At 43.5% G+C, this 25,259-nt stretch overlaps 1 protein-coding gene across 7 annotated transcripts in view; it reads left to right on the top strand.

Moving 5' to 3' along the window:
* LOC110501950 (voltage-dependent calcium channel subunit alpha-2/delta-1) overlaps positions 1 to 23,879 on the top strand; it is a 114,838-nt gene extending 90,959 nt beyond the window's left edge. For 4 of the 7 annotated variants that reach the window (XM_036955531.1, XM_036955521.1, XM_036955525.1 and 1 more), the window contains 17 exons: positions 5,428 to 5,488; positions 5,702 to 5,796; positions 6,441 to 6,522; positions 9,490 to 9,552; positions 10,852 to 10,955; positions 11,807 to 11,893; positions 12,051 to 12,118; positions 12,596 to 12,634; positions 12,720 to 12,791; positions 14,007 to 14,159; positions 15,518 to 15,570; positions 15,658 to 15,713; positions 15,967 to 16,093; positions 17,860 to 17,972; positions 19,441 to 19,523; positions 19,893 to 19,981; positions 21,721 to 23,879. In XM_036955531.1, coding sequence (XP_036811426.1) covers positions 5,428 to 5,488; positions 5,702 to 5,796; positions 6,441 to 6,522; positions 9,490 to 9,552; positions 10,852 to 10,955; positions 11,807 to 11,893; positions 12,051 to 12,118; positions 12,596 to 12,634; positions 12,720 to 12,791; positions 14,007 to 14,159; positions 15,518 to 15,570; positions 15,658 to 15,713; positions 15,967 to 16,093; positions 17,860 to 17,972; positions 19,441 to 19,523; positions 19,893 to 19,981; positions 21,721 to 21,757 — 1,382 coding nt within the window. In that variant the 3' untranslated portion in view covers positions 21,758 to 23,879. The remainder of the gene's footprint in view (positions 1 to 5,427; positions 5,489 to 5,701; positions 5,797 to 6,440; positions 6,523 to 9,489; positions 9,553 to 10,851; positions 10,956 to 11,806; positions 11,894 to 12,050; positions 12,119 to 12,595; positions 12,635 to 12,719; positions 12,792 to 14,006; positions 14,160 to 15,517; positions 15,571 to 15,657; positions 15,714 to 15,966; positions 16,094 to 17,859; positions 17,973 to 19,440; positions 19,524 to 19,892; positions 19,982 to 21,720) is intronic. The other 3 variants (XM_036955523.1, XM_036955534.1, XM_036955538.1) reach the window with 1 other exon arrangement.
* The last annotated feature ends 1,380 nt before the right edge of the window (positions 23,880 to 25,259 follow it).

Here is a 25,259-nt window from a genome sequence, read left to right on the forward strand (position 1 = left end):
GGACAGCAGTGTTCTAGATAAGGCCTGACAGTGAAATAATGGACAGCAGTGTTCTAGATAAGGCCTGTCAGTGAGTTAATGGACATCAGTAAGCCTGACAGTAAGTTAATGGACCGCAGTGTCCTAGATAAGGCCTGTCAGTGTGTTAATGGACAGCAGTGTTCTAGATAAGGTCTGTCAGTGAGTTAATGGACAGCAGTGTTCTAGATAATGCCTGTCAATGAGTTAATGGACAGCAGTGTTCTAGATAAGGCCTGTTAGTGAGTTAATGGACAGCAGTGTTTTAGATAAGGCCTCTCAGTGAGTTAATGGACAGCAGTGTTCTAGATGAGGCCTGACAGTGAGTTAATGGACAGCAATGTGCTAGATAAGGCCTGTCAATGAGTTAATGGACAGCAGTGTTCTAGATAAGGCCTGACAGTGAGTTAATGGACAGCAGTGTTCTAGATAAGGTCTGTCAGTGAGTTAATGGACAGCAGTGTTCTAGATAAGGCCTGTCAATGAGTTAATGGACAGCAGTGTTCTAGATGAGGCCTGACAGTGAGTTAATGGACAGCAGTGTTCTAGATAAGGCCTGTCATTGACTTAATGGACATCAGTAAGGCCTGACAGTGACTTAATGGACATCAGTGTTCTAGATAAGGTCTGTCAGTGAGTTAATGGACATCAGTAAGGCCTGCCAGTGAGTTAATGGACAGCAGTGTTCTAGATAAGGTCTGTTAGTGAGTTAATGGACAGCAGTGTTCTAGATAAGGCCTGTCAGTGAATTAATGGACAGCAGTGTTCTAGATAAGGCCTGTCAATGAGTTAATGGACAGCAGTGTTCTAGATAAGGCCTGTCATTGACTTAATGGACATCAGTAAGGCCTGACAGTGAGTTAATGGACAGCAGTGTTCTAGATAAGGCCTGACAATGAGTTAATGGACAGCAGTGTTCTAGATAAGGCCTGACAGTGAGTTAATGGACAGCAGTGTTCTAGATAAGGCCTGACAGTGAGTTAATGGACAGCAGTGTTCTAGATAAGGCCTGACAGTGAGTTAATGGACAGCAGTGTTCTAGATAAGGCCTGACAGTGAGTTAATGGACAGCAGTGTTCGAGATAAGGCCTGACAGTGAGTTAATGGACATCAGTGTTCTAGATAAGGCCTGTCAATGAGTTAATGTACAGCAGTGTTCTAGATAAGGCCTGTCAGTGAGTTAATGGACAGCAGTGTTTTAGATAAGGCCTGTCAGTGAGGTAATGGACAGCAGTGTTCTAGATACGGCCTGTCAGTGAGTTAATGTACAGCAGTGTTTTAGATAAGGCCTGTCAATGAGTTAATGGACAGCAGTGTTCTAGATAAGGCCTGTCATTGACCTAATGGACATCAGTAAGGCCTGACAGTGAGTTAATGGACATCAGTGTTCTAGATAAGGCCTGTCAATGAGTAAGTGGACAGCAGTGTTCTAGATAAGGCCTGTCAGTGACTTAATGGACATCAGTAAGGCCTGACAGTGAGTTAATGGACAGCAGTGTTCTAGATAAGGCCTGTCATTGACTTAATGGACATCAGTAAGGCCTGACAGTGAGTTAATGGACAGCAGTGTTCTAGATAAGGCCTGTCAGTGACTTAATGGAACTCAGTAAGGCCTGACAGTGAGTTAATGGACAGCAGTGTTCTAGATAAGGCCTGTCAGTGAGTTAATGGACAGCAGTGTTTTAGATAAGGCCTGTCAGTGAGTTAATGGACAGCAGTGTTCTAGATAAGGCCTGACAGTGAGTTAATGGACAGCAGTGTTCTAGATGAGGCCTGTCAGTGAGTTAATGGACAGCAGTGTTTTAAATAAGGCCTGACAGTGAGTTAATGGACAGCAGTGTTCTAGATAAGGCCTGACAGTGAGTTAATGGACAGCAGTGTTCTAGATAAGGCCTGTCAGTGACTTAATGGACATCAGTAAGGCCTGACAGTGAGTTAATGGACAGCAGTGTTCTAGATAAGGCCTGCCAGTGAGTTAATGGACAGCAGTGTTTTAGATAAGGCCTGACATCGAGTTAATGGACAGCAGTGTTCTAGATACGGCCTGTCAGTGAGTTAATGGACAGCAGTGTTTCAGATAAGGCCTGTCATTGACTTAATGGACATCAGTAAGGCCTGACAGTGAGTTAATGGACAGCAGTGTTCTAGATAAGGCCTGTCAGTGAGTTAATGGACATCAGTAAGCCTGACAGTAAGTTAATGGACCACAGTGTCCTAGATAAGGCCTGACAGTGAGTTAATGGACAGCAGTGTTCTAGATAAGGCCTGTCAGTGAGTTAATGGACAGCAATGTTCTAGAGAAGGCCTGTCAGTGAATTAATGGACAGCAGTGTTCTAGAAAAGGCCTGTCAGTGAGTTAATGGACAGTTCTAGATACGGCCTCTCAGTGAGTTAATGTACAGCAGTGTTCTAGATAAAGCCTGTCAGTGAGTTAATGGACAGCAGTGTTCTAGATAAGGCCTGTCATTGACTTAATGGACATCAGTAAGGCCTGACAGTGAGTTAATGGACAGCAGTGTTCTAGATAAGGCCTGACAGTGAGTTAATGGACAGCAGTGTTCTAGATAAGGTCTGTTAGTGAGTTAATGGACAGCAGTGTTCTAGATAAGGCCTGCCAGTGAGTTAATTGACAGCAGTGTTCTAGATAAGGTCTGTTAGTGAGTTAATGGACAGCAGTGTTCTAGATAAGGCCTGTCAATGAGTTAATGGACATCAGTAAGGCCTGACAGTGAGTTAATGGACAGCAGTGTTCTAGATAAGGCCTGACAGTGAGTTAATGGACAGCAGTGTTCTAGATAAGGCCTGACAGTGAGTTAATGGACAGCAGTGTTCTAGATAAGGTCTGTTAGTGAGTTAATGGACAGCAGTGTTCTAGATAAGGCCTGTCAATGAGTTAATGGACATCAGTAAGGCCTGACAGTGAGTTAATGGACAGCAGTGTTCGAGATAAGGCCTGACAGTGAGTTAATGGACAGCAGTGTTCTAGATAAGGCCTGACAGTGAGTTAATGGACAGCAGTGTTCGAGATAAGGCCTGACAGTGAGTTAATGGACATCAGTGTTCTAGATAAGGCCTGTCAATGAGTTAATGTACAGCAGTGTTCTAGATAAGGCCTGTCAGTGAGTTAATGGACAGCAGTGTTTTAGATAAGGCCTGTCAGTGAGGTAATGGACAGCAGTGTTCTAGATACGGCCTGTCAGTGAGTTAATGTACAGCAGTGTTTTAGATAAGGCCTGTCAATGAGTTAATGGACAGCAGTGTTCTAGATAAGGCCTGTCATTGACCTAATGGACATCAGTAAGGCCTGACAGTGAGTTAATGGACATCAGTGTTCTAGATAAGGCCTGTCAATGAGTAAATGGACAGCAGTGTTCTAGATAAGGCCTGTCAGTGACTTAATGGACATCAGTAAGGCCTGACAGTGAGTTAATGGACAGCAGTGTTCTAGATAAGGCCTGTCAGTGACTTAATGGAACTCAGTAAGGCCTGACAGTGAGTTAATGGACAGCAGTGTTCTAGATAAGGCCTGTCAGTGAGTTAATGGACAGCAGTGTTTTAGATAAGGCCTGTCAGTGAGTTAATGGACAGCAGTGTTCTAGATAAGGCCTGACAGTGAGTTAATGGACAGCAGTGTTCTAGATGAGGCCTGTCAGTGAGTTAATGGACAGCAGTGTTTTAAATAAGGCCTGACAGTGAGTTAATGGACAGCAGTGTTCTAGATAAGGCCTGACAGTGAGTTAATGGACAGCAGTGTTCTAGATAAGGCCTGTCAGTGACTTAATGGACATCAGTAAGGCCTGACAGTGAGTTAATGGACAGCAGTGTTCTAGATAAGGCCTGCCAGTGAGTTAATGGACAGCAGTGTTTTAGATAAGGCCTGACATCGAGTTAATGGACAGCAGTGTTCTAGATACGGCCTGTCAGTGAGTTAATGGACAGCAGTGTTTCAGATAAGGCCTGTCATTGACTTAATGGACATCAGTAAGGCCTGACAGTGAGTTAATGGACAGCAGTGTTCTAGATAAGGCCTGTCAGTGAGTTAATGGACATCAGTAAGCCTGACAGTAAGTTAATGGACCACAGTGTCCTAGATAAGGCCTGACAGTGAGTTAATGGACAGCAGTGTTCTAGATAAGGCCTGTCAGTGAGTTAATGGACAGCAGTGTTCTAGAGAAGGCCTGTCAGTGAATTAATGGACAGCAGTGTTCTAGAAAAGGCCTGTCAGTGAGTTAATGGACAGTTCTAGATACGGCCTCTCAGTGAGTTAATGTACAGCAGTGTTCTAGATAAAGCCTGTCAGTGAGTTAATGGACAGCAGTGTTCTAGATAAGGCCTGTCATTGACTTAATGGACATCAGTAAGGCCTGACAGTGAGTTAATGGACAGCAGTGTTCTAGATAAGGCCTGACAGTGAGTTAATGGACAGCAGTGTTCTAGATAAGGTCTGTTAGTGAGTTAATGGACAGCAGTGTTCTAGATAAGGCCTGCCAGTGAGTTAATTGACAGCAGTGTTCTAGATAAGGTCTGTTAGTGAGTTAATGGACAGCAGTGTTCTAGATAAGGCCTGTCAATGAGTTAATGGACATCAGTAAGGCCTGACAGTGAGTTAATGGACAGCAGTGTTCTAGATAAGGCCTGACAGTGAGTTAATGGACAGCAGTGTTCTAGATAAGGCCTGACAGTGAGTTAATGGACAGCAGTGTTCTAGATAAGGTCTGTTAGTGAGTTAATGGACAGCAGTGTTCTAGATAAGGCCTGTCAATGAGTTAATGGACATCAGTAAGGCCTGACAGTGAGTTAATGGACAGCAGTGTTCGAGATAAGGCCTGACAGTGAGTTAATGGACAGCAGTGTTCTAGATAAGGTATGTCAGTGAGTTAATGGACAGCAGTGTTCTAGAGAAGGCCACTCAGTGAATTAATGGACAGCAGTGTTCTAGATACGGCCTGTCAGTGAGTTAATGTACAGCAGTGTTCTAGATAAGGCCTGTCAGTGAGTTAATGGACAGCAGTGTTTTAGATAAGGCCTGTCAGTGAGTTAATGGACAGCAGTGTTCTAGATACGGCCTGTCAGTGAGTTAATGTACAGCAGTATTCTAGATAAGGCCTGTCAGTGAGTTAATGGACAGCAGTGTTTTAGATAAGGCCTGTCAGTGACAGTCAGCAGAGTGTACTGGCCTAACAGCCATGAAAAGTCATGCTGACAGACTAGTGGCACTACCAAGCTTAAAGATGGATGGGAGTTTGTCTCCATAGTCATTGTCTCTCTCTCTTTCTGTCATGTCTTGTTTCACTCATTCATCTTTCAGTTCTTTATTTCCATAATGATCAGTCTGGTGTGCTGTATAGGCCATGAATCCTGCTCTACAGAGTGTGTAAGGTTCTAAAGATGCCTCTCTATTCTCTTCAGCCATGGACACTCTGCAGCTGGAGATGTTTGATGAGCTGGGATACACCTTCATCGCCCCAAGGTGAGTGGCTACAGCCGCACATCTGAATCTCCTCCACCACCTCCATTTTGAACCATTGTTACTCCTGAAGTGTACTCACTAGGAGTATCTGGTTACTGGGATTGAGGAGCACAGTGTAGAATTAGGTAGAAGTTATAGAAGGAGTTTGATGTTGTACGGATGTTGAATTTGAGATGTAATGTATCTAATATACAGCGTCTGCTATTTCTGTAGGGAGTACTGCAAAGGCTTGAAAGACAACGACAACAACACCCAGTTCCTCCTGGACTTCAACCAGTTCATAGACAGGAACACACTGGAAGAGCCATGTAAGTTACTGTGGCTGTTTAACACTCGCAGGCGCAGATACAACCCACGCATGCACACACACACACACACACACACACACACACACACACACACACACACACACACACACACACACACACACACACACACACACACACAGATGGATTTCCTCTACCTATTATACCCACCCAGGGGGAGGGTTTAGTGGGGGGAGTCAGGAGGGTATGGTGTTCCATAGCCCTGTGAAGGTCCGAGAGAGGCGTTTGATTAGTCTGGTCTGGCCAGGAATGACATCAACCTTATCTAATGCGGTAGGCATTGGATTAGTGTAGTCTGATATCATCCTGATCGACTGAGCTTCTAGAACCTGATGTTGTCATGCTACTGTGTGACTCAGAACCTCTATAGTGTCATCATCTAATGGGTATCAGCTACTGGAGATCCTATCAATGTCCTCGGTGTCAGCTTTTTTATTTTATGACTTTATTTGACCTTTATTTAACTAGGCAAGTCAGTTAAGAACAAATTCTTAAGCTAATGGATTGCAATGTCCTCTGTGTTGTCTAAGCAAGCTCAAGCCATCTAAACTCCTATGTGTCATCCTTGCAGTTTACCAAGGGGTTTACTGTGGAAGATACTTCAGTAACAATGTCTTCCTGTCTAGGTAATGTGACTCTGGTCAGTAGGCTGCTGTTGGACGCTGGGTTGACTGCTGATCTGGTCAAACTGTGGAAGGAGCAGTCATTGTGAGTGCCACACACACGCGCACACACACACACACACACACACACACACACACACACACACACACACACACACACACACACACACACACACTGACCGCCATCAGGGCATCATCTACATGTACACATTGAGTCAGTTACATGAGTCATATAGACAGTTAGTTGACTCCCCGTCTTGTTGATGTCTTATTGGAGAAACACCAGGCAGCTATTTGCTAATGTCTGTTGCTATGAGAGTCTTGTCTGTGTTTTACCAGTAAAATATGATCAAAGAAAGACACAGGACCAGCTATGCCAAGACATGGTGTGTTCTGAAGACACCACAGTAATTACCTCAACATGCATTCATCACGCCATACACATACATGCTCACATAAACAGGAACAATTTACTGAATAAAGACCTCAAAGAATTAGGACATAAAGAGAAGTGACTCTCAGGGAATACAACAATTTATTTTCAAATGTTCTGGACACAGTGATGTGTAGGCCTCTTTGTAGGGCTCTCCAAGACACACACTGTTCAGATGGACTAGTGATTTCTCCTGGGAGAGCGAGGTGGGCTTCAAAGACAGTGGAATATTTAGCTCATGCCTCTGTGATTAGTCTAGATGGTCCCTGAGCCTCTGTTATAGATGTGGTAAATGAGGCGATGCTTCCATTGACCAGATTGGCTCACATTCAACAAATCTGATTTTAACAAATCCGTTTTAACATATCCGTCATAATTTACAGTATGTATTGTAACAAACCCACAATGTGGTTACTTAAGTGTTATTTGGATATTTGGCTGTTTTCGCTGCATAACATTTAGAAGTTGTCCCTTTTCAGGTTTAGAAGTGACTGCTAAATGCTAACTCCCGTTAGTATAGCTAGCATACAGAAATCAATGGTGGTAGTCAGTCAATTATAACTGTAAATGCAATTGATTGGTTCAGATGACATGAACGTGTTGAGGTTGGCATCCATACAAGCATCATAGTAATTTTACCTCAATATAGTGTGAAATACACATACAGTGCATTCGGAAAGTATTCAGACTCCTTTCCTTTTTCCACATTTTATTATGTTACAGCCTTATTCAAAAATTGACTAAATTGCAGTTTTTTTCCTCATCAATCTACACACAATACCCCAGAATGACAAAATAAAAACAGATTTTCAAATTTTTTGCAAATTTATGAAAATTATAAAAACTGAAATATCACATTTACAAAGGTATTCAGATCATTTACTCAGCACTATGTTGAAGCACCTTTGGCAGTGATTACAGACTCGAGTCCTCTTGGGTATGTCTTTGCAAGCGTGGCACACCTGTATTTGGGGAGTTTCTACCATTCTTCTCTGCAGATCCTCACAAGCTCTGTCAGTTTGGATGGATGAGTATCGCTGCACAGCTATTTTCAGGTCTCTCCAGAGATGTTCAAGTACGGGCTCTGGCTGGGCCACTCAAGGACATTCAGAGACTTGTCCCGAAGCCACTCCTGTGTTGTCTTGGCTGTGTGCTTAGGGTTGTTGTCCTGTTGGTAGGTGAACCCTTATCCCAGTCTGAGGTCCTGAGCACTATGGAGCAGGTTTTCATTAAGGATCTCTCTGTACCTTTCTCTGTTCATCTTTCCCTAGATCCTGACTAGTCTCCCAGTCCCTGCTGCTGAAAAACATCCCCACAGCATGACGCTGCCACCACCATGCTTCACTGAAGGGATGGTGCCATTTTTCCTCCAGACGTAACGCTCGGCATTCCGGCCAAAGAGTTCAATCTTGGTTTCATCAGATCAGAGAATCTTGTTTCTCATGGTCAAAGTCCTTTAGGTGCCTTTTGGCAAACTGAAAGCGGACTGTCATGTGCCTTTTACTGAGGAGTGGCTTCCGTCTGGCCGCTCTACCATAAAGGCCTGATTGGTGGAGTGCTGCAGAGATGGTTGTCCTTCTGGAAGGTTCTCCAATCTCCACAGAGGAACTCTGGAGCTTTGTCAGAATGCGTTGTCATGGCTGTATGCTTAGGGTCGTTGTCCTGTTGGAAGGTGAACCTTCGCCCCAGTCTGAGGTCCTGAGTACTTTGGAGCAGGTTTTCATCAAGGATCCCTCTGTACTTTGCTCCGCTCTCTCATCTCCACAGAGTAACTCTGGAGCTCGGTCAGAGTGACCATCATGTTCTTGGTCACTTCCCAGACCAAAGCCCTTCTCCCCCGATTGCTCAGTTTAGCCGTGCGGCCAGCTCTATGAAGAGTCTTGGTGGTTCCAAAATTCTTCCATTTCAGAATGATGGAGGCCACTGTGTTCTTGGGGACCTTCAATGCTGCATACATTTTTTGTTACTCTTCCCCAGATCTGTGCCACGACACAATCCTGTCTTGGAGCTCGACGGACAATTCCTTTGACCTCATGGCTTGGTTTTTGCACTGACATGCACTGTCAACTGCGGGACCTTATATAGACAGGTGTGTGCCTTTCCAAATCATGTTCAATCAATTGAATTTAACACATATGGACTCCAATCAAGTTGTAGAAACATCTCAAGGATGATCAATGGAAGCAGGATGAACCTAAGCTCAATTTTGAGTCTCATAGCAAAGGGTCTGATTACTTATATAAATGTTATATTTCCGTTTTTTTTTATAGATTTGCAACATTTTCTAAAACACTGTTTTCACTTTGTCATTATGGGGTATTTTGTGTAGATTGATGAGGGAAAAAATAAATGCAATCCATTTTAGAATAAGGCTGTAACGTAACAAAATATGGAAAAGGTGAAGGGGTCTGAATACTTTTCGAATGCGCTATATTAACAATAGCCTAAATGTAGGCTAATTTTGCTGGGGGGCAATGAGGAGATTCGGGATCTTTCCCCCTACTGCCATTTCCCCCACGAGTTTCCATGGCAATTCCATTGTTTTGGTCGAGTTCGATTTACTTCTTTACCTCATCAATTGAACTGTGATTGATACCTGTGTGTTCTTTCTGTTCCCAGGGGTGGGATTCTGGCCAGGTTTGTAGCCACTGATGGAGGGATCACCAGAGTCTATCCCAGAAGGTATGCTCAGATGTCTCCTTCCGAGTTACTTAGATTAGCCCGATCCCAGACTGTAGGTGCTGTGGCCCACTCCTATTGTAAGAAGCCATGACAGGGGATTAATACAGGTAGGAGTTGGCTAATGCACAAAGCTATTTTAAAGTGTATATTGGTTTGGCCTGGATATGATACTGTTTTACTTCCCTACCTGCTCTGCTGGATCATTTCACATTTCATGGAGAGTCGGTTCTCCCAAATCACCTACAGCCCATTAGTCCAGCCTAGAACATAGTTCACATACACTGGTGATGTGCTCAGTACAGATGGACTCTTTCTATTCCTCTCTGTCTACTTCTCTCTGTCTCTCTTTCTGTCTCTCTCTCTCTGTCTCGCTCTCTCTGTCTCTCTCTGTCTCTCTCTCTGTCTCTCTTTCTGTCTCTCTTTCTGTCTCTCTTTCTGTCTCTGTCTCTCTCTCTGTCTCTCTCTTTCTCTCTGTCTCTCTCTCTGTCTCGCTCTGTCTCTCTCTCTGTCTCTCTCTGTCTTTCTCTCTGTCTCTCTCTTTCTGTCTTTCTCTCTGTCTCTCTCTCTGTCTCTCTCTCTTTCTGTCTCTCTGTCTTTCTCTCTGTCTCTCTCATTGTCTCTCTCTTTCTGTCTGTAGCTCTCTCTCTGTCTCTCTTTCTGTCTCTCTCATTGTCTCTCTCTTTCTGTTGCTCTCTCTCTTTCTGTCTTTGTCTCTCTTTGGATCTTTGTCTCTCTCTTTGTCTCTCTCTTTCTCTTTCTTTATCTCTTCTCTGTCTGAAGATTTTTATCATTACAGTGTATATCATCTAGCTGTCAAATGGGAATCAGTCTTGTTGATTGTTAGAGTGCAGCAGTTTGTACTAGGTTTGTAGCTATAATTGTAGTTTTTTTTTCTGTGATTTATTTACTAAGGAAAGGTTGTTAATGGTTGTTATTCATTGGTTGTTATTCATGTCTGAATTTAGGCAGGTGATCTTAGTAAAAAGGTTTATCTTATATTTATATATCTAACATGCAATTTAACTTGCACATCACCAGTTAGAAAACAACTTTGTATAGAGCTTTTTATGACTGGCTTGAATTGATTTATTATTGCATGTAAAGAAAATATGTACAAAATACATTCATAAAAAACATACATATGTTTTCTTTATCTCTGGGCCAATCCCATGTCATTCGTCCAGTGTGTTGGGTGTGACTGTTGTTTTGATCAAAGTGTAGCCTTGTATCTGAGTAAAATCTTTTAGACATCTGTGTCTTAAAAATGTATGCGTGAGCATGTGTTTGTGTGTGTTTCAGTGCTGGAGAGGAGTGGACAGAGAATGCTGAGACCTATGACTCAAGTTTCTACAAGAGGACTCTGGATAACAACATCTATATTTTCACCGCTCCATACTTCAACAGTGGGTTGACACACACACACACACACACACACACACACAGAGACACACACACACACACAGGGACCCAACGGTGTCTTCTCTTCAATGTGGTCTGTCAGCAAACCTCTCTCTGGGGACGAACGGCTTTCTCTACTGGCTGAGATCTGAGATGAGAGGCCCTCTAGTCCCCCCTCTCTCTGCTTCCTCTCATCTGTCTCTCTATCCCCCTCTTCCATCTGCCCCCCTCTTCAATCCGTCCCTCTCTTCTCTCCATCCCCCTCTTCCATCCGTCCCCCTCTTCTCTCCATCCCCCTCTTCCATCCGTCCCCCTCTTCTTTCCATCGCCCTGTTCCATCCGTCCCCCTCTTCTCTCCATCCCCCTCTTCCATCTGTCCCCCTCTTCTCTCCATGCCCCTATTCCATCCGTCCCCCTCTTCTCTCCATCCCCCTCTTCCATCCCTCCCCTTTCTCTCCCCTCTCTCCTCCTCTCTCCACTCACAATTTTTTCATGTACTTCTTTCTTTAGCTCTCTCTCTCTCTCTGCTACTTTTGACTCCACCTCTATGTATGTCCCTGTAGTATTACAGTACTCTATAGACCAGATCTCTGAGTTAAAGAATCCTTGTCTCCCCTCAGTATAAGATTCCGTTTTTCACTCATACTATACTGCAGTATGTACTCATACTGCCAAGCCACACATAATTTAAGGCCATTTGTCCAGTTACATCAGACCAAACAAACAAAGATTATATTCATCAGGCATTATTCTTACCAAGCCTCACACAATTACTGTCATTGTCAAACAAGTGTCACTGTATGTGAATGTGTTGACACTCTTTCCTCTGCTCTCCCTCACTCTCTCTCTGCTGCAGAGAGCAGGGAGTCAGGCTATGAGTCAGGTATTCTGGTGAGCAAGGCTGTAGACCTCAACATAGATGGAGTCAACCTCAAACCAGCTGGTGAGTGGACAATACTGTCCCCATCCCCTTAGCCGGGTGCTTAGTTGTTGCAGTGGGTACTTCTGAAGTAAAACTGACAGCTTGGAGAATGAGATGAACCATCCATAGATCATTCTCTAAAGGGCTATAAAAAAGTATTTCTGAATATGTCTTGTAGTGGTGGGGGTGAAACTGAACGTCTCCGCCTGGATGAACAACTTCATGAACGCCACCATCAAAGCCAACGTAAGAGAAACACTTTTCCCCATAGTTAAGAAACTATCACTTGTATTTTGTTTGCTCAACAAGTTGCCCTTCATACATGGTGGTGTGTGTTCTGATGTGTTTGCTCAACAAGTTGCCCTTCATACATGGTGGTGTGTGTTCTGATGTGTTTGCTCAACAAGTTGCCCTTCATACATGGTGGTGTGTGTTCTGATGTGTTTGCTCAACAAGTTATTGTCAACAAGTTACCCTTCATACATGGTGGTGTGTGTTCTGATGTGTTTGCTCAACAAGTTACCCTTCATACATGGTGGTGTGTGTTCTGATGTGTTTGCTCAACAAATTACCCTTCATACATGGTGGTGTGTGTTCTGATGTGTTTGCTCAACAAGTTATTGTCAACAAGTTACCCTTCATACATGGTGGTGTGTGTTCTGATGTGTTTGCTCAACAAGTTACCCTTCATACATGGTGGTGTGTGTTCTGATGTGTTTGCAGTGCAAGGATGAAATCTGTGGCTGTCTGAAGAATAATAAGGTACTATGGCTTATCTTACTTATGACAAATATTTTGAAATGTTGATAATGTTCTATACTGACTGATGTTCTCTCTCTCTCTGCAGCACGTTGACTGTGTCATCCTGGATGATGGCGGCTTCCTGCTGATGTCCAATCAGGATGAGTATATCACTCAGGTGAGTCTCCATCAACCAATCAGCTTGTTCTGTCAGAGAGATGTATGTTTGCTTTAATCTGTCTCCAGGAAACTGGCCCTTATGGAATCTGTTGAACTGATCTGGATGTGCTTTTAGCCAACCCCTCTGACTATCATGATAAGATATGATTTTCTTGTATTGTCCTCTGCTTCTCTAACACTCATTAATACCGAATGCCATATCATATTTGGCATGACAACAAACAAGTATCTAAAGCACAGATCTGAATGAAAATGGCTCTATGGCATTTACAGTATCCTGAAGTTAGTAGGACATAAATCCAATGTCTTAAAGCCAAGACACTCCCGTTGGAATGAGTACTAAAAGGTTTTCATTGGTTTGGCTGGCCACCAGATCTCTTCTCCTGCTCCTCTCTCCATCCCTGCTCCATCTGACCAGGATGACTCCAATCCATCACTCACTCAAATAGGTCATATATACGCCTAATGACATGATTATGACATGGGTATGGCATCGTTCTGAGCCCATTGTGTCCTGTTAGAGTCGGTTTAAAAGCTCCTGTAGTACAGAAGTCTGCTTCTCCAGCAGAGTAAAGGGTTAGTCTCTGGAACAGTATCAGAGAGAGAGAGAAAGAAAGGGAGAGGTTCCCACTCTGTTATGCTAACCCCTATTAAAGAGAGAGTTCACCCCTGTTCACCCCTGTATCAAAGTTGGACAGATGTTTTCATACATTTCATGTGGTCTAAAGTCATGCTGAATCTGCGTTGTATATCCTACTATACTCCTTATATCCTATATATATCCTACTATATCCTACTATACTCCTTATATCCTATATATATCCTACTATATCCTACTATACTCCTTATATCCTATATATATCCTACTATATCCTACTATACTCCTTATATCCTATATATATATCCTACTATATCCTACTATACTCCTTAGGAGAATCCTGCAGGCTTCAATCCAAGTGAAAGGCATGTTTTGGCTCTACTGAGTTAAATTGGATTAGTTAGTTCAATCCTCCCCATTCATTTTGGATCAAGGCTTTCTAATGCATAGAGCAGGCATCCAGTTTGCGTATTTGGTTGTTGAATGCTCCTCTAGTTCTCTGTTGGGTGTCTTGAGTACAACCTTGTTTTCTGTGTGTATCGATAGGTCAGTTCTTTATGAATAAATGTGTAGGTGTGGTAGTTGAACGCAGCTCTCTCTGTTCCCTGAATACAGATTGGTCAGTTCTTTGGGGAGGTAGACCCAGTCGTGATGATCAGTCTGGTCAACACGTCTCTGTACTCCTTCAACAAGACCTACGACTACCAGTCAGTCTGCGATCCTGAGAGAGACAGCAAGGCTGCTGCAGGGCCACGATCTGTCTATGTGGTGAGAGACACACACACACAGCACACACAGCACACACACATGCATAAATGCATTATCTTGCTTTGGTTACCTCTTCTGTTACATACAGTGCATTCAGAAAGTATTCAGACCCCTTCACTTACGCTACAGGCTTATTCAACTATGTATTACATCGTTTTTTCCCCTCATCAATCTACACACAATACCCCATCACGACAAACCTATAAAAAAGGGGGAAATATCACATTTACATAAGTATTCAGACCCTTTACTCAGTACTTTGTTGAAGCACCTTTGGCAGCGATTACAGCCTCAAGTCTTCTTGGGTATGACTCTATAAGCTTGGCACACCTGTATTTGGGGACCTTCTCCCCATTCTTCTCTGCAGATCCTCTCAAGCTCTGTCAGGTTGGATGGGGAGCGTCGCTGCACAGCTATTTTCAGGTCTCTCCAGAGATGTTCGATTGGGTTGAAGTCCGGGCTCTGGCTGGGCTACTCAAGGACATTCAGAGACTTGTCCCGAAGCCACTCATGCATTGTCATGGCTGAATGCTTAGGGTCATTGTCCTGTTGGAAGGTGAACCTTTGCACCAGTCTGAGGTCCTGAGCACTCTGCAGCAGGTTTTCATTAAGGATATATTTGTACTTTGCTCCATTCTCCCATCTCCACAGAGTAACTCTGGAGCTCGGTCAGAGTGACCATCATGTTCTTGGTCACTTCCCAGACCAAAGCCCTTCTCCCCCGATTGCTCAGTTTAGCCGTGCGGCCAGCTCTATGAAGAGTCTTGGTGGTTCCAAACTTCTTCCATTTCAGAATGATGGAGGCCACTGTGTTCTTGGGGACCTTCAATGCTGCAGACATGTTTTGGTAACCTTCCCCAGATCTGTGCCTCGACACCATCCTGTCACGGAGCTCTACGGACAATTACTTCAACCGTATGGCTTGGTTTTTGCTCTGACATGCACTGTCAACTGTGGAACCTTATATAGACAGGTGTGTGCCTTTCCAAATCATGTCCAAACAATTGAATTTACCACAGGTGGACTCCAATCAAGTTGTAGAAACATCTCATGGATGATCAATGGAAACAGGATGCACCTGAGCTCAATTTCGAGTCTCATAGCAAAGGGTCTGAATATTTATGCAAATAAGCTATTTCTGTTTCTTATTTGTAAAACCTAAAAAACTTTGACAACTGTTTTCGCTTTGTCATTATGGGGTATTGTGTGTAAAATCATTTTTAGAAAAGGCTGTAACGTAACAAATTGTGGAAAAAATGAAGGGGTCTGAATACTTTTTGAATGCACTGTGTATGCATATATTTTGTCCTTATGTTGTGAAATGTGCACTCAGTGCTGCTCTCCTCTTCACTCTCCAGCCCACTATAGCAGACATGCTGAGTATAGGTTGGTGGGCCTCCACTGCTACCTGGTGAGTAAATGGGCTGGTTACTGTAACTACTGTTTAGGTATGGTCTGCTGTTTAGACCAACAGTAATGTGTTTGTTTGTCTCTCTAGGTCGATAATGCAGCAAGTCTTCTACGGTCTCATATTTCCCAGCTTCGTAGAGGCAGGTGAGTGTTAGGGTACAGTATATTGGATGTAATTATGTGATTATACAACAGTCAATTGTAAATTGCCGCTTAAATGGGCTGTTAATATAGTGTAAATATCCTTGGGCTTTGGAGTAGTTATGTGGAGGAGCACAGACCTGTTTTGTTTGCTTGTTTGTTGATTTGTGGTTTGGGTTGCGTATGGTGACAGTAGTGGATTCTCTATCTCTTTCTCTGTATCTCTCTCTCTCTCTCTCTCTCTCTCTCTCTCTAGTGGACTCAGATGATGACATGTCAGCTAACATGTTTAAGGAGAGTTGTATCACAGAGCAGACTCAGTACTTCTTCGACAACAAAGAGAGATCCTACTCGGGAGTCCTTGACTGTGGAAACTGCTCCAGGTGTGTGTGTGTGTGTGTGTGTGTGTGTGTGTGTGCGCGTGTGTGTGTGTGTGTGTGTGTGTGTGTGTGTGTGTGTGTGTGTGTGTGTGCGTGTGTGTGTGTGTGAAAAGGGAGATTCTCCTTCCTGGATAATTGTAGATGCAGAATGGGGTCAGTTTCCTGCCTTCCTCTGTGTTTTCCAGCTCTGTCCAGGCAGCTGCTGTCGGCTGGGCTCTGATCAGACACATTACATTGATCTGTCAGAAGCTGGACACAGTGGGAAACAATGTTTGCTGAGAGCGCTCTCCCAACCTTTTCCCCTGTTTTTGTGCTGCAACTCACATGTGGTGTGAGGGCTGAATGTGGTAGAACTGCAGTGGGTATATGAGCCCCATGCGACGGACGTTTTTCTCCTCAATATTAATGACTAAAGACATGTAAACTTTAACGAGCACCATAAAGAAAGAGCTATTCCACAGACGAGAGGAGGCGGTTGCTCCACTGCCCTGTAGTATGTGTGTGATTTATTAATTGCTGTTTGTTCATCTGAACCACATATACACCACATGACCAAAGGTATGTGGACACCTGCTCGTCGAACATCTCATTCCAAAATCATAGGCATTATTATGGAGTTGGTCCCCCCCTTTCCTGCTATAACTGCCTCCACTCTTCTGGGAAGGCTTTTCACTAGATGTTGGAACATTGTTGCGGGGACTTGCTTCCATTCAGCCACAAGAGCATTAGTGAGGTTGGGCACTGATGTTGGAGTGATTAGTCCTAGCTCACAGTCTGCTTTCCAATTCATATGTGTAGGCCAGTCAAGTTTCTATATGGACCTCGCTTTGTGCACGGGGGCATTGTCATGCTGAAACAGGAAAGGGCCTTCACCAAACTGTTGCCACAAAGGAGCTCTGTGCAGGTCCACAACCCACCTTGGGTCGCGACCCATACTTTAGGAAAGGCTGGCCTAGAATCTCATTGTATGCTGTATCATAAAGATTTCCCTTCACTGGGACTAAGGGGCCTTTCCCGAACCATGAAAAACAGCCCCAGACCATTATTCCTTAGGCAGGTAGCGTTCTTCTGCAACCGCCAAACCCAGATTCATCCATCGGACTGCCAGATGGTGAAGAGTGATTCATCAATCCAGAGAACGCTTTTCCACTTTTCCAGTTCAATGGCGGTGAACTTTACACAACTCCAGCCGATGCTTGGCATTGCGCATGGTGATCTTAGGCTTGTGTGTGCCTGCTCGGCCAGGGAAACCCATTTCATGAAGCTCCTGACGAACAGTTATTGTGCTGCCATTGCTTCCAGAGGCAGTTTGGAACTCGGTAGTGAGTGTTACATCCGAGGACAGATGATTTTTGGGCGCTACACACTTCAGCACTCGGTGATCCCGTTCTGTGAGCTTGTGTGGCCCACCACTCCGCTGCTGAGCCGTTGTTGCGCCTAGCTAGACCTTTCCACTAGCAGGGCAAAAATCTGAGGCAGATAAGAGCATTTTGTGTGTAAGCTTTGTTAGTCTGTTGGGAGTGTTTCCATTTGTTTTTGGGTTGAAATCTAGTGGAGCCTTTTCCTTCTGTCTTTGAATAATGCTGAATTCCATTGAAAGAATAAAATAACATTCCAATGGAAGGGAAGTGTTCTCTCTCTCTCCTCTCCCTCACCTCTCATCTCCTCTCTTCCTTTCCTCTCCCCCTCTCTCTCTCACCTCTCCTCTCATCCTTTCATGATGTATAATGCTAAGTATCTTACTATAACACTGTGTGTGTGTGTTTCAGGATGTATCGAGCTGAGAAGCTGCCCCACACTAACCTGGTGTTTCTGATCACTGATGCCAAGGCCACCTGTCTGTCTTGTGACCCCAGACCACTAAGACAAGCTGAGCAACCCTGTATCCTTTGACACGTACGCCCACACACACATACAAACCTCTACATTTGACAAACGGTAACAGAAGCTCAGCAGCACTGTATCTATCTACATGTTGCTACCATTAGCCTGTGTATTGAAGCCACATGGCTGTAGATAAGAAGTACCCTCACATATAACTACATCATCCATCAGCAGGACAGATGGTAGTACAGTTGCATTCATTTAGTTAGTATTACTGCTGGAGTGAAAAACTCGAGTCATGTTTTGTCAAGTCTAAATTCATATGGAGCTATGTATCTGAATGGAACATCTGGAGCCCACGTTGGGATCACTTTGAATCACTGTGTGTGTGCGTGTGTGTGTGCGTGTGTGTGTGTACGAGACATATGTGTCTGGGGATTTAGCTTCCTGCTGGTATAACAGTAAAAGTGTCATCGTCAGAGTTCAGAGGGGGGTCAAACCAGAGGCCTGTAGTTTATTACGACTCAATATGCTGATAATGAGGACTAAACACACACACACACACACTCACACATACAGCGAGTTAAGCTATAAAATGTACACACTCCCTGTATTGCACACTATTTATCAGCAAGAGAGTCTGTCCAATCACAGTGTCATGTTCAATCATGACGAATGGAGTTGTTAAATGATAATACTCTGCCACAGACAGGGTGATATGTCTGAGTTTGTAAGGGAGCGTGTTAAAGGATTATACTCTGCCACAGACAGGGTGATATGTCTGAGTTTGTAAGGGAGCGTGTTAAATGATAATACTCTGCCACAGACAGGGTGATATGTCTGAGTTTGTAAGGGAGCGTGTTAAAGGATTATACTCTGCCACAGACAGGGTGATATGTCTGAGTTTGTAAGGGAGAGTGTTAAAGGATAATACTCTGCCACAGACAGGGTGATATGTCTGAGTTTGTAAGGGAGCGTGTTAAAGGATTATACTCTGCCACAGACAGGGTGATATGTCTGAGTTTGTAAGGGAGCGTGTTAAAGGATTATACTCTGCCACAGACAGGGTGATATGTCTGAGTTTGTAAGGGAGAGTGTTAAAGGATAATACTCTGCCACAGACAGGGTGATATGTCTGAGTTTGTAAGGGAGCGTGTTAAAGGATTATACTCTGCCACAGACAGGGTGATATGTCTGAGTTTGTAAGGGAGCGTGTTAAAGGATAATACTCTGCCACAGACAGGGTGATATGTCTGAGTTTGTAAGGGAGCGTGTTAAAGGATTATACTCTGCCACAGACAGGGTGATATGTCTGAGTTTGTAAGGTGGAATGTTAAAGGATAATACTCTGCCACAGACAGGGTGATATGTCTGAGTTTGTAAGGTGGAGTGTTAAAGGTGTGAGATGTTAGAGATCTACAGTATGTTTGACCAGGACGTGTCAGTATTTAAGATCAGAGTGGGAGTATTGTACTAATAGGAGGTGTGAGTATGTTAGTATTTCCTTAGTGTGTGTGTGTGTGCAGCCCAGGGTCCAGACCCCTGTGAGCTGGCTCAGAACCCCAGATACAGGAAAGGACCTGACGTGTGTTTCGACAACAACATAGACGTAAGTTCTCTTTCTCTATCTCTTGGTTTGAATGTTCTTCATTCATTGCATGAATTTGTTTATCTGTTTTACATTTTGCTCTCAGGGATCTTTTTTGTTCCATCAAATCAACTGGTTGCTTGCATGACAGGTCTTCTCATGTTCATTCTCTCATCTTTCTGACATATTTCATTAAGTTATATCATCCTGCATTATCTCACCCTTTAAACTGACTTTCATTAATTGGCACTACAGTAACTGTCATTTAGTGTTTTTGCATGAAATCTTCATTCTCATCTTTTAAATTTTTTCTTTCTCCTTGTGTCTTTTTCTACTTCCAATTTCCATCCTTCATTTTGCATCTCCATTGGCTCTTGTTTGAAATGGTAGGACGAGCCCCTGTGTCCAATCAGCGGTGTCTCTGGTCTGAGTCCCGTCCCCCTCCTCCTGTTGCTGCAGGTGTTGATGCTGGGCCCAGGGTCAGTGTCCTTCAATACAAACTGAACTGAGACATGTCACTCCACCACTGTTGATAGTCAGGCCTTACACACATCAACTACTAACTGACCTGAACCCTTCCAATAATCAGACCTGACACATAGCCACTACTAGCTATGTGGTATCAATTACTACGTGGCTTCTAATACTTCCATCAAATGCATAAACACACTTGGATAAACCCAGAGCAAAAGAAAGGCATCTACCACTTGATCATGTAATTCTACACCAGGTGAATAGTGTACTGTTAAGTCATGTTGATGTGGATGGAATGTGATTGATGGTGAGAAGGCTGCTACTGTGAATGTGACATCATTTCCTGCTCTGAAAAATACTGACATCACTCATGTAAATATTTAACATACCCCACAGTATTTCCCTTGCCTATTCTGACACACAGTCTTCGTACTGCCCATAATAGACCTGACACACACACACAGGCCGGGAGCGATGTTTAGGCTGGCCTGGGAATGGAGGGTACAGGTATTATACAGCGGATGTAGATCCTCTTCGGAGAGTGAATGTAGGACAAAGCCCTCTTCCCCAACTGAACGATGGAAGTTCCTCTGCAATCTATATTCCCTCTAGAGTACATTGAGGAAACAACAGATGGGTTTCCTACCTTTGACGATGTGCTGTACTGTACGACACACACACACACACACACACACAAACATAACAGTTGCATACCAATAAAAAGAGACTAGCCTGTTGTCCTTTCTAGATCGATAGGAACATTAGCCCAAGCTATTTAGGAGGGATATCACACCTGACACAAATGATTGTCTAGTTGTGTTCTTCCTGCTGAGGGATGCCCTATACCTGCACCCAGAGGGGAGTAGTTCAAAGTCCAGGTACAGGGGGTGACTTGGGTCTAAAATGATTTTTTGAGCCTTACGGAGGGTCCTGACCTTGAAGATCTCATCCAGGCCTGTCTGTCTGACTCCAAGTACCTTGCTTGCTGCGGTGATAATCCTTCTCAGCATATTTCTCTGGCTGTCAGTGACATTGCCAAACCAACAAACAATTCAAAAAGTTAAAATACTTTGTAAAACAGAGTCAGTATAGTACAGTATATTAAATGATCCCAACTTGTTTTAGAAAGTACAGTCTCTGTTGGCTCTTTTTGTAGATCAGGTCTGTACATTTACTCCACTGAAGCTTATTGTCCAAGAGGACACCCAGATATTTGTATTCCTCTGCAATCTCTATGTTCTGACCTCTGATAGATGTTGCAGGGGTAGGTGTTGTACGCTTCCTGAAGTCTATGCACATCTCTTTGGTCTTATTGGTATTGAGGACCAAGTGTGATTCCTCACACCACTCTACAAAGTCATTTAGGACCGGGCCATAGTGTTCCTCGTCATCATGCAACAGGCTGATCAAGGCAGTGTCATCAGCGAACTTAACGAGGTGTCTGTCAGGATGGGAACTAGTACAACTATTAGTGTACAAGATGTACAGGAGTGGGGACAAAACACATCCCTGAGGAGAGCCTGTGTTGGTGTTGCGTATGTCTGACACGTGGGGACATATTTTGACAGATATCCTGAACACTGGCATCAAACAGGAGGACACACACACACACCGAGATTTCAATAATGTTGCACTCTCCTGAACGCAGCCTTGTAATATGTGTTTAATCTGTTATTTGCCACATAATCTGGTTTGAATTATCTCATTGGCTGCCTGTCTGATTACCGTTTGTTGTGTCCAACAGGAGGATGATTCTGACTGTGGGGGCGGGACCTCTCTAAGCCCCTCCCTCTGGCCCTTGTTGGGGCTCCAACTACTGCTGCTGTGGCTCCTCACTGGCTCCCGAGACTCATGACCCCTACACAAACACACAAATGCACACACACACACATACACACTCACATCTCACTTAGACAGTGTTTTACATTGGACTGTTTTCTGACGCTCCATCCTCTGAACGTAGTCACTGATGTGTTAACTCACTGCCAGTATGGAAGAGGAGTCACTCTCCTGTTCTCCGATCGTTCTCCAATGCCAAAGGGTGCTCTCTCTCATCGCTCACTTCTCTTCTCTACCATGTTTCAATTGCCTGAGATATTCTATTCTATTCTATTATATTCTATGGTGCAACAGTAAGAGCTAACCAAACCCTTTAATTCTGTAGTATCTATGTATTGGTTTGAGTCTGAGGGAGGTTGAGTGGCTGTCCTTTCATGCCAACATATTATTTTTCACTGACAGCAAATGATTTGTGTATGCCTAGTTGTTTGTATTATTGTTATATTTATTATATGTAGAAAAAGATCATGATGAAGACAACAAACGCTGTAACTGAAATGGACAGCAAAGTTCTCAATAATCCAAATGTTCCAGGTCAACCAGGAGCGAGTAAATAGATGCAGTAGACTAGAGTAGGGTTCACTCAACAGAGAGCTGGACAACACTAACTATGACACCAAATAAAGCTCATTAGAGTAATGGGGATAGTTGGCCCATGAAAGAGACTCTGATAACATGGTCAAATCATACTTTAATATCGTTATGGCCATGGTACCAACCTGAGCCAAATACTTTCTAAATACTTTTGGTGTGCTTCATTTAGGTTCACTTGCTGAGTGAGCATGGTTGTACTTTTGGGACTATTCCATTGGTTCCATTGCACCGGGAAAGTGAAATCTAGTGCAACTCAAGTGATACACTATCTATTTGACCCAGGTCTTTATAGATACATATACAGTATAGCTTCATTTGATGCATCAGATTCCTAGTGCCTATGTAGCGTCAACATCCCATTCATATATCCAGAGTTAATCTTTGATGGGGAGTCATTGGAATGATGTCCCAATGTGTCCCAGTTGCACGCCGTACAGTATGCTATGTGTAGTAGTAGAGCAGGAGCAGTAGCTCAGAGATGTGTTTCTTATTTTACATAACTAGCTGGTATCTATCTAGCCTGGGTGTCAGTCTCATTCACCTTCAGACTGCCAGACAGACTTGAACCCACCTCTGTAGAACAATGTGCTCCTGAAGTTAGTTTCCTCTGGATCCCCAGACTCAGGATTTCAGCAAAGTGAAAGACAGAAAAGCTTTCCAGAAGACAACAGGAGTTTGTATCACATGCCCTGGTGAGCAGACAACTGGAGAATGATATCAGCATATACAGTATAAAGACTGTTTCTTTTCCGTCTTCTTCTACTGCTTGTTTCTTCTTTGTGTTGCTCTCTAAGTGCTGTCAACGAGACGCTGAAAGCGCGGTGTCAGAATGCTGCAATGTGACGGGATGAGTCTGTTCGATGTTGGACGCTCCTCAAACCATGGATATGTCACTGTTTGGCCATGATGGAGAGGACCATGGTACAGGCACTGTTACCACAGACCTGAACCACAGACAGTTTCAAGTCTTACCCCACTCTTATCCCAACCTTACCAAAAGTTAAGTTCATTGTAAACTACACATTACAAAAAAGCAGCACTGTAACCCTAACCCAAAATGAAGAACTAACAGCTCATGTTATGTCGTTTTTACATCGGGGCCTATCGCTGCCAGTGTTGTCCTTTCTGCCATGGCCATCGTGTGACTAAATGGTTTGGCGTTCAGGATCATGCCTGTTTATCGGAGTCACGTGTTGACGTGTGTATAACACCAAGAACATTATGTAGCCCTGGTACAGGCAGGTCCCTGGGGAAATCCTTGATTGTGCTTTAATACATGACTTACTCTTTTGTGTAACTTGACTAGCCTGATTCAATTTTGTATACATTTGTACAATAATGATATTTACTGTAAAAAAAGAAAAGAAAAAAAAGAAACTGAAAAAAGGAGCTATAATGTTTATATAACATGGTTGTGATTCTTGTGCAAATATGATGTATTCACAATAAACGTATAGTATTGTTATGGTCTATTGATTAGCTGTTCGTTCAACAGGAGAGTAGTTTATGGACATGCAACTTGGCACAGCAGATGGACATAAAAGAACCGCTTACTGTTTGAGGTCCCCTGTTCCCACAAGTAATACTTCAATAATGATTTAATAATAGTTCATGCTGGAGAGATCAAACAGCGGGTCACAGATCAGGACAAACATGGTATTATCTTTCAGCTGCGCGGAGCAAGGTCACGATACTGCTAAAGATGAGGTGAGGGGAGAGGACAACTCTTCCTATCGCTCTGCGAGAACAACTGAGAGTCTCTCACAGCCATTCCACTGTGTTAGGAGCCTTGACACAGAGTCAACTGTACTGCCGCTGACAGGTTAGTAAATAACTCTAATCATGCAGTTACATGGATGTACTGTGCAGCACTGGCTTGTAATGTCTGCTTCATGATGAATGTCACTGTATGCCATTCTAATCACTTATCTCTGCCACCTATCAGTGTTTGGTTTAACATCATAAGGTACTGACAGACATGCAATGACCATGGCTGTCTAATACAACGACAAAGCTATGATATGATGTTCTTGTGCTCTCTAGCACACTGATAACAATACGTTTTTCAAAACGCAATAATGCTCCTCAGATTCTCTGATATACTAATAGGGCATTATGCAACTATGACCAACCATTAGTTACAGTGAGTCTGCCCGTGGCAGAGATTTTCACTGATATTCTTCAAGGCTTGGGATTCATTATGCCAGCATGAGTTGATATTTATTTTCTCATACTGATCATGTGAGTGTGTCACTACTGGACTCCCTAACTGATGATACATCATGCTAAAACCATAGTACAGGGGTTCTCACTCAGAATGACCTGGTACCAATGGGACATTCTTCAACCACACACTCTAAAGGCCTGCAAACTGTGATAACACCCTTTACATAATGGGATATTTGTGCATGCAAATGTTGTATCTAAGATGCTTTTGGAGAAATATAGTGCATCACCTTCTTCTTTCTTTAATCAGAATGATTGTTGTAATACCTCAGTGTAATTCATCTGTCCATGCAGATGAAAGACAGAGAGATGTGTAGTGACATAGCATGTCCCCTGTACCAGACTGTATCCCTGGATGGGCCCACAAGTCCCCTCTCTCTGTGATGTCTTGACAGGGGGAGAAACCGACTTGGCCTATTTTCTGCTCTGGTCAATCATCTCGGCCCTGACAGGTCAGAGTGTCTTTAGGTTTATGTTGTTGTTTATCCAATGTTATATTTGGATGAATTCAACTACTGTTCATTTTTTGAGCGTTGTGTTTGTTATACTGGGAAAGGAAAGCTCAAAAGAATCACGTTGGGCTGTACTGGCAGGTCTTGGTGTGTGTGTGAAGGGTTGGTTAGC

This window comes from Oncorhynchus mykiss, chromosome 2 (assembly GCF_013265735.2).
Source record: "Oncorhynchus mykiss isolate Arlee chromosome 2, USDA_OmykA_1.1, whole genome shotgun sequence".
Lineage (NCBI taxonomy): Eukaryota > Metazoa > Chordata > Actinopteri > Salmoniformes > Salmonidae > Oncorhynchus > Oncorhynchus mykiss.